At 50.5% G+C, this 8,984-nt stretch overlaps 1 protein-coding gene across 1 annotated transcript; it reads left to right on the forward strand.

The window, feature by feature from the left end:
* Positions 1 to 3,582: 3,582 nt before the first annotated feature.
* On the forward strand, positions 3,583 to 7,543 carry PIM1 (Pim-1 proto-oncogene, serine/threonine kinase). Its single transcript, XM_068960685.1, has 6 exons — positions 3,583 to 3,726; positions 3,846 to 3,952; positions 4,063 to 4,113; positions 4,211 to 4,577; positions 6,170 to 6,346; positions 7,131 to 7,543. Exons 1-6 carry the CDS (start codon positions 3,645 to 3,647, stop codon positions 7,286 to 7,288), a joined length of 942 nt encoding a protein of 313 aa, XP_068816786.1. The 5' UTR covers positions 3,583 to 3,644; the 3' UTR covers positions 7,289 to 7,543.
* Positions 7,544 to 8,984: the final 1,441 nt, after the last annotated feature.

Genomic DNA, 8,984 nt, shown 5'->3' on the forward strand with positions numbered 1-8,984 from the left:
TAGTGAATAGGCCTCCCTTTCAAACCTTTTCTAAACTTTGATTACAGAAATTGCTGAAGTCATTCTTTTGACAATACCTTGATTAAATCCATATCAGGTAGAATATGGAAACCACCTAACGATTAATTTGGCTATTGTTCAAACAAACATAAACCAATTCTCCCCTTTCCTGAGAATTGTTAGCATAATTATGGCCTTCATCTTTCCAAAAGCACTTGTCATTTAATTATTAGTGTGATTTTTCTGATTCTTTGTTAGAATCTTTCAGACATCACAGGTTATGCTTGTTTTTATTATTACAACTACAGGTTGATGAATCAAAACATCAAATTCTCTACCTTTAAAGAGTAACTTTTAATGCAAAATATACTTGAATGTTTAATAACCATCTTTAAAAGCGGTTTTAAGTAAATAAAAGCTCTTTTCCAAGCAAGGTCCATGTTTTATAACTTCCAGCTGTGAAGTACCCATCATATGAAGCAGACATGTTAGATGTTAATCACTTTAGCTAAAGCTAATTAAAGAGTGAGCCCTACAAAGATCTAGAGAAAGTGAATTTGATTGAATGTATACAACTAGTTTTTGTATTCTCTCCCAAGATGATTAAAATCTAACTAGCTAGTATGTTATCTTTGAAACTTCCAAGGTGCAAGACCATCCCCAAATTCTTCCTTTTCATCATCGTTATAATCATAATCAGCATCATTCCCATCATAGCTAATATTTATTGGAAGTTTACTTCATGCCAGTCTACGAGCTTTATATGTAGAATTTCATTTGCTCCTTACAACAGTCCTATGAGGGAGGTGTCATTACCTCCATTCAGAGTCTAAAGCAATTTGAGGAAAGATCAAGCTGATGAAAGGTTAAGCAACTTCATGAATGTCATATTAAGTAGTAGGTGCCAGATCCCAGATCTGAAAGCAGGCTAACCCAGTTTAAAGATTGTTCCTAACCTTTATTTTTACTTTGCCTAAGCCCACTTAATTCACTTAAATTTGGTATAAAATGACTTTAATCATGAACTTTTTGTTGGGACCCATTTTGATTTTTCCCTTCATCAATGAATATTGGATAATGTATTCATTCAAGGAATAGGAAGACAAGGTATAAATAACTGAAAAGTTAATAGATTAAAAAAAAAAAACCCAAAAACCAAGAAACAAATACATGATTAAGTGGCATAGACAGTTTGCCTAGCAATCTGGAGTGGAACTATTTTAATTGTGTCCTGAAGTCTGGAAAGACTTTAAATGAAAGTGTAGAGGGGGCATTCTCAGAACAATTTGACTACCTCTACAAAGGCAGAAAGTCCAGCTCTACAAAGGCTAGACAAGTGGGAACAAGTGAGAATAGTCCAGTAGAGCTTATGAGAGGAAAGGAAGAAGGGACGGAGGTGGGGGTCACATACATTGATTGATACTTGATGTCTTACTCAGTACAAAGAACAGTTTTAGAGCCCAACATGAGGAAAATTTTGGATAGTCAGGAGTTGAATTTGTGTTGTTTTATCTCTTCTTCTCTTAGCTGTTGTATGACCCTGTGTCATTTTATTTGTTTCATTTTCCTATCTGTAAAAAAGGAATAATTCTTGTTCCCTTGGGCTTTTTCCTAGTCATCGAAAATGAATGAGTTAGGCCACAGTATACAAAAGGAAAATATGTAATATTTCATAAGATAATAAAAGTTGTGAAATATATGAGCATCTTTATATAACGGCATTGTAGAAAACTTTTAATGAAACATTTAAATTCATTAATGAGTGCAGCTATACAGATCCTCAGACCTCATTTTTTAAGTGGCAGAAACTTGAAAAAAAAATTAAAAGAGGATGTAGTTAGCTTTCAATTACTTAGGAGGACCCGACAACTCAATTTACGGATTACAAAGAATTTTAATTTACTCATTTCACACGTCGTTATCAACTCTACAAGAAGTTTAAAAGGACAAAGGATGAAAGTCGAATTGGTCAGTTTCCGTGTTATTTCCAAGGGGGCATGGAGAGGGGGTGAGAGGGGAATTTCCTTTGAGTCAAGACTGGGGGCAGCCAATAATTGCTAATATTGCCTGACTGGTAATAACAGGCTGATGAGAAGGTGAATACAACGTGAAAACTCTGATTACATCTAGCGCGCCTTCCCACCCTCGCTTTTAGATGAGGCATTTTCTTCTCTCTCCCGCCCTCACAGAAGGGGCTGAGACAGCATCTGGCATCACAATACTAACATTTGTTTCGTGATTTCCTCTTTACTGGGCACTCTGACACACATCACTTCTTCGGCATCAGGATTCACTGGAACCTTTCAGCATTTTTTAAAACATAAAAATCTGCCAGGGGATCTGGGGGCCGATCTTTTCACCGGCTGTGACAATCGCGATCTGGACCCCTCCCCCGAGCGAGCGGAGCTCTCCGGGTTTTATTCCAGGCCTGTGACACCTCCGAGAAGCCGCCGTTGTGACTCATATCTTGCAGATCCTGCGCCCCCAACATCCAAACCCCAGAGAATCCAGCCCGATCCCACAGCGCGTGGTCAACCCGCCCAAGCCGACTTGGAGGTCTCGCGTCTGAGTCAGACATAAAGACCACCCTCGTCGGCATCCTCCCCCTGCCCCCCCCACACAGTCGCTCACACCCCGGCGCGCCGGCCGCCGGGCCTCGGGGCCTGACACACCAACGGCTGTCTTCTCTGCGCAACTTGTTATGCTCCAGCTCTTAGCCCTTGACCCAAAAACCCCGAGAAATGGAGAGCCGCAGAGCCGGCCTCGGGCGGCCTTTGAAGGCTTTGTTATTGTTTGGGTTTGAATCGATACGCCCCTCCCCATCCTTCCTCCCTCGCGGCTCAACACCCGGCTCCCGCCTCCCCGCACGCCCCAGCGCCCCTCCCCCTCCATTTTGGCGCCTTTTCCTTCCCGCCACGTCGTGGCGGCGTAGAGACCATTCTGACCGCGAGAGCCGGGGCGGGGCGTGGGCGGGGCGCGCGCCGCGTTATGCAGATGAGCCGGCCTCTGGTTGGCTGGAGGCGCGCCGGCGGGGGCGGGGGCGGGGGCGGGGCGCGGCCACGGAGGGCGAGCGGGGAGGGGGGGGTGCGGAGGGGAGTCGCCCTGTCCCGCTGCTCCCCCACCCCCTCTCCTCCCTCCGCCGGCCCGGCCGCCCGGCTTCCCCCGCCTAGGCCTCCCGGAGAGGCCCCGCCCCCTCCCCGCCCGCCCGCGCGCCCCCTCCCCGCCGGCGCGCTCCGCCCCTTTTACTCCTGGCGGCAGGGCGAGCCGGGCGTCTGCTGCAGCGGCCGCGGTGGCGGAGGAGGCCGGAGAGGACTTGGCGGCGGCGGTGGCGGGACCGGCAACAGCAGCAGCAGCTATAGCTACAGACTCCCTGTGCCGCAGCGCTGCCACACCAGCCCCTCGAGCCGCCCACCCTGCCGCCCGCGGCGCTGCCTGACCCTGCCGGCGTGTCCGTCAGCCGCCAGCGCCCCCAGTCGTCCTCCGACTCGCCCTCGGCCTTCCGCGCCAGCCGCAGCCGCAGCCGCAGCCGCAACGCCACCCGCAGCCTCAGCCCCGGCCTTAGGCACAGCCGCCGGCGCAGCCCTAGCCCCTACTGCAGTAGCTCCTCCAGACACAGCCTCTGCGCCGACACCCTGGAGGTGGGGATGCTCTTGTCCAAGATCAACTCGCTTGCCCACCTGCGCGCCGCGCCCTGCAGCGACCTGCACGCCACCAAGCTGGCGCCGGGTAAGTGCCTCTCTCCCACCAACCCTGGATGGAGGTGGGGGGCGGCTGGACCTCGAGGGTGGAAGCTGGGGGGCTCGCGGGCCGTCACTGAGTCTCCTGGGACTCTCCCTTTCCTATAGGCAAGGAGAAGGAGCCCCTGGAGTCGCAGTACCAGGTGGGCCCGCTCCTGGGCAGCGGCGGCTTCGGCTCGGTGTACTCAGGCATTCGTGTCGCCGACAACTTGCCGGTGAGTGGGCGCCCGGCTTGCGAGGAGGGCGCGCCGGCCGGGGGCACGCCGGTGTGTTTGCCCCCAGGCGAGGGAATCTCTAACAGAGACTCTATGGGGGGGCTTTCCAGGTGGCCATCAAGCACGTGGAGAAGGACCGGATTTCCGACTGGGGAGAGCTGGTGAGTATCCTGGAGGGAGCGACCCCCCGGGATGGGTGGAGTGGGCACCCTGTGACCCGCCCCCGCCCTAACTGCAGCCCCCCTCGCCCCTCTGCAGCCTAATGGCACCCGAGTGCCCATGGAAGTGGTTCTGCTGAAGAAGGTGAGCTCGGGCTTCTCCGGCGTCATTAGGCTCCTGGACTGGTTCGAGAGGCCCGACAGTTTCGTCCTGATCCTGGAGAGGCCGGAGCCGGTGCAAGACCTCTTCGACTTTATCACGGAAAGAGGGGCCCTGCAGGAGGAGCTGGCCCGCAGCTTCTTCTGGCAGGTGCTGGAGGCGGTGCGGCACTGCCACGACTGCGGGGTGCTTCACCGCGACATCAAGGACGAGAACATCCTTATCGACCTCAATCGCGGCGAGCTCAAGCTCATCGACTTCGGGTCGGGGGCGCTGCTCAAGGACACCGTCTACACGGACTTCGATGGTGAGTCAGGCCTGAGGGGGAGCTCCCCGGGAGGGGAACTGCCCAGGTGACTCGGCCTGGCCTGGAGGCCTCGGCAGGCTTCCCTCCCCGGCCCTTTGTAAAGGTCATCGGGCCGCCTGGCTCGATGCTAGCAGGGGTGGGGCGAAGGAGGGCTTCCCAGGGTAGGAAAGCTGGGAATTTCGAGCCAGCTGAACCTGTAATGTCTCTGGCATGATTTTATTTTTTAAGTGAAATTCAGTGGGTTCCAAGCTTTCCCCATGAATAAGAGGTTGTGGGAAACCGGCCGTAGCCCAGATTTCTGAAGTCTGACCCAGTTTCCCCGCCGGTAGAAGGATGAGAGGGAGGGGACAGGGGGAGGAGAGAGCGGGAGAGATGAAAATTGATTGCCGGTTTTGTCATTTTTGTTTTGATTTATAAGGGAGTTTTCGGTTGAGGTAGTTTTTAGAGCTGCAGTGTGTGTGTGTGTGTGTGTGTGTGTGTGTGTGTGTTTTCCCCTCCCCTTTGATCTAGGGACGAAGAAGGAAGAGAAGAGTAGTTTTACTAAATAATTCATTTTGTTGATTCTTGTTGTTATTATTTTATCTTGGTGGTGATGTGGAGTGAGGGAGTCGGGAATGAATGTTGTGAAATAGGATCTCTTGCTGGTTTGAAAATTAGTTGGGTGTCTCCACAGAGAGGATGAAAACCTATCCTAGGGAGGGGCTTGGAGCGGGTTCTTTCAGAAAAGATGGAATGGAGAGCTCGGAGATCAAAGCAGAGGAGGGTGGGTCATCATCTGAGCGGCTTAACCTAACAAACGACAGCCTTTCAAAACTTGTGACTGGGGCTTGTGGTTTGTGTTTATTTGCCCTTGGAGGACGCTGGGTTGGGCTGTATTTTTTTTTGTATTTAACAGTTAATGGCTGGCCGGGTCCTCCCATGTTTTTTCCTTCCAGTCTTTGCTGCCCCCTGGTGAGCGCCAGCGGGATGGCCCCACATTTTTTTTTTTACAACTCAAAGTTTGTAAACAGGAATCACGTGGTCTGAAGCCAGCCCAGCAGTGCTACCTCTCCCTTGGATGGAGGAAGGGGTGTGTGGGTGTCTGCCCTTGCATTCAGAGGGTGGAGAGGAAGGCCTCTTAAAGGGCACCCTGACTTAGGATATTGTGCAAGTGTCCTTGCCTGGATCATATCTGAGGTGGCACTCTGACCTGCTCCTGGGTGAGGACCTCTAATGCAATTTAAGGATAGTCTGTGGGGATACCTCCCTTGATTATGCATGTGTTCATCTCCTCCTCCAGTTGTGGGTGGTCCTACCACATCCAAGTCTGGTGCTTGGATTTGTGGCTGGCCCTGTTTGTTTCTTGGAGCTGTTTGTTTATGGTCTGGGCTGATAGAGAAGTCGGTAATGCTTTGGGTTGGAGAGTTGCCATAAGCTGCTCAACCACTCCTGTTAGCCCTAGGGAGGGGGGATTGGAGTTCACTCAGCTGCTGACAGAAGTAGGGTGGTGCCTTTTTTATTATTTTTTTTAAGTTACTCAGCATGCTTCTCAGTTGCTGTGAGTTTTATTTTTGCTAAAAGCATGTTTTCCTTCCTATTCCCTTGACTCACAGGGACCCGAGTGTATAGTCCTCCAGAGTGGATCCGCTACCATCGCTACCATGGCAGGTCGGCAGCCGTCTGGTCTCTGGGGATCCTGCTGTATGACATGGTGTGCGGAGATATTCCCTTTGAGCACGATGAGGAGATCGTCAGGGGCCAAGTTTTCTTCAGGCAGCGGGTCTCCTCAGGTAACTTCTGGGAAGCCCCTTATTGAGGAGAGGCTGGAATCACGAGGCTGATAGTCCCTGACGAGCTTGCAGACCTTTACTCCCCAGGAGAGGCTGTGACCCTTGGTTTAGCAGGATTCTTGGCCAGTGATCATGCTTGAGAGCCAGTCTGCAGGAATCAAATGATGTGCATTTGTGGGTGCTTTCGCAGGGAGGTCAGAGGAAGAGCACCCAAGAGAATATTAGGAAGAAAAAGACCATTTAGTATCACTGGAAGATTTTTTTCATTTGTTTTCGAGTACCCCAAAATCCTGATCCCTTAACTCCTGGCTGTTTTGCCCGGGAGTAAGAAGTTGAGGGCTCTTTGAGCCTTCTCCCTTAAGGCAGGCCAGGCCCTCTAAATACTGCGGTTCCAGTGACCTCATTGTGGGTGGTGTTCATATTTGTAAGTCAGTAGGTGAATTGAATCACTCCATCATGCTTAGTGATGTCTCATCAAAATCCCTTGTCATCAGCCTTCCTATTTATGGTGAGTGGGCGTCGTGGGAAAGGTCTTGAAGTTTGAAAACCACAGGTTTAAGAGGGGAGCTGTTTTTTTTGTTTTGTTTTGCTTTTTTAGCTGAAAGCAAACTGGAGGCTCTAGATGTTAGTTAATACCTTCTCACTGAAGAAGCAGCCTTCTAGAAAGGGCCTGGTCTCTCGGTTGGATACCTGACCTGTGGGCCCCTGGGAAGCAATGTGGGAAGACCTTTACATTGCAAAAGCAAGTTGAGTCATTCATAACCTCTTGTCTTTCTTTCTCCAGAGTGTCAACATCTCATTAGATGGTGCTTGGCCTTGAGACCATCAGATCGGCCAACCTTCGAAGAAATCCAGAACCATCCGTGGATGCAAGACGTCCTCCTGCCCCAGGAAACTGCTGAGATCCATCTCCACAGCCTGTCGCCAGGGCCCAGCAAATAGCTTCTCCCACAGGTTCTTCCCTCCCTGTCAGATGCTCAAAGGAGGGGAAGTGTCTTCAGCTTCCCAAGTACCAGTGACACTTAATCTCCAAGCAGGACAGTGCTTGATACAGGAACAACATTTACAACTCATTCCAGACCCCAGGCTCCTGGAGGCTGCCTCCCCAAAGGGAGGAAGAGACTCCACTCCAGGCGTCCTAGGCCTCCACTCCTCCCATAGAGGCTCTCCTTCTCACCAGTGTCCAGCATTGCTGGACTCTGCAAAATCCCAGGGGTGGGCGGTGGTGGGGGGGTGGGAGTAGGTCAGGATCCTGCCATGGAACTGTTCCCTTCAAGAGTTCTGCTGAAAGCCGTGATGGGTCGGGCGGGCGGGGGGTGGGGCATGGGTTGGGGTGGGTTAGGACTAGCACCATTTTAAGTCCCTGTCACCTCTTCCGACTTTCTGAGTGCCTTCTGTGGGGACTCCGGCTGTGCTGGGAGAAATACTTGAACTTGCCTCTTTTACCTGCTGCTTCTCCAAAAATCTGCCTGGGTTTGGTTCCCTCTCTTTTCTCCCTTCCCCCTTGCCCCCCCCATCCTTCATATGAAAGGTGCCATGGAAGAGGCTACAGGGCCAAACGCTGAGCCACCTGCCCTTTTTCCACCTTTAGTAAAACTCCCAAGTGAACTGGTCTTCCTTTTTGGTTTTTACTTAACTGTTTCTAAGCCAAGACCTCACACACACACACACACACACACACACACAAATGCACAAACAATGCAAATCAACAGAAAAACTGTAAATGTGTGTACAGTTGGCATGGTAGTGTACAAAAGGATTGTAGTTGATCTAATTCTTTTTTAATTTTGCCTTTTAAGTTATTTTACCTATTTTGTTTTGGGTTTTTTTTTTTTTTCTTGGAAAGATGATGCGTGTTCTAACCTGGAGGTCAATGTTATGTATTTATTTATTTATTTATTTGGTTCCCTTCCTGCTCCAAGCTTCCACGGCTGCCGCCATAGTTTTCTTTTCTCTCCTTTCCTCCTCTGACTTGGGGACCTTTTGGGGAGGGCTGCGATGCTTGCTCTGTTGGTTTGTAGGGTGACGGGACTCAGGCGGGACAGCTGCCGCGCTCCCTGACTGCTGCAGGGGGCCCCCCTTGCGGGCTTACTCAAGTGGGCGTGGGGTCTGGGGGTGATGAGGGAGGGGTGTTGCTGACTTGTGTATATAGGATAGATATATGAAAAGCAGTTCTGGATGGTGTGCCTTCCGGATCCTCTCTGGGGCTGTGTTCTGAGCAGCATGTAGCCTGCTGGTTTTATCTGAGTGAAATACTGTACAGGGGAATAAAAGAGATCTTATTTTTTTTTTTTATACTTGGCGTTTTTTGAATAAAATACTTTTTGTCTTAAGTTGTGGCTTAAGTGTTATCCATGCAGAGGCATGCTAATGTGCTCTTGGTAAGTGCCAAAATCTATCCTGGGAAGGAAAGGGGGAGTGGTCTGCCTGAATCTGGTTGCTTACCATAGGGCTTCTGGGATACACACTTTTCTGAAATGAATGTATGGCCAAAGAGTAGATGGGCCAATTCTTGCGTGGACAAGATTTGGCTGGAGGGGCCAATGAAATCCCAACCTCTGTTCCCAATATGAATTATATTAGGGCTGGGCTAAAACAGCACTAGTCAGATTTCATGACAGGCCACTAGGGAAGCTCT

The sequence above is a fragment of the Capricornis sumatraensis genome, chromosome 22 (genome assembly GCF_032405125.1).
Source record: "Capricornis sumatraensis isolate serow.1 chromosome 22, serow.2, whole genome shotgun sequence".
In the NCBI taxonomy this organism is placed as follows: domain Eukaryota; kingdom Metazoa; phylum Chordata; class Mammalia; order Artiodactyla; family Bovidae; genus Capricornis; species Capricornis sumatraensis.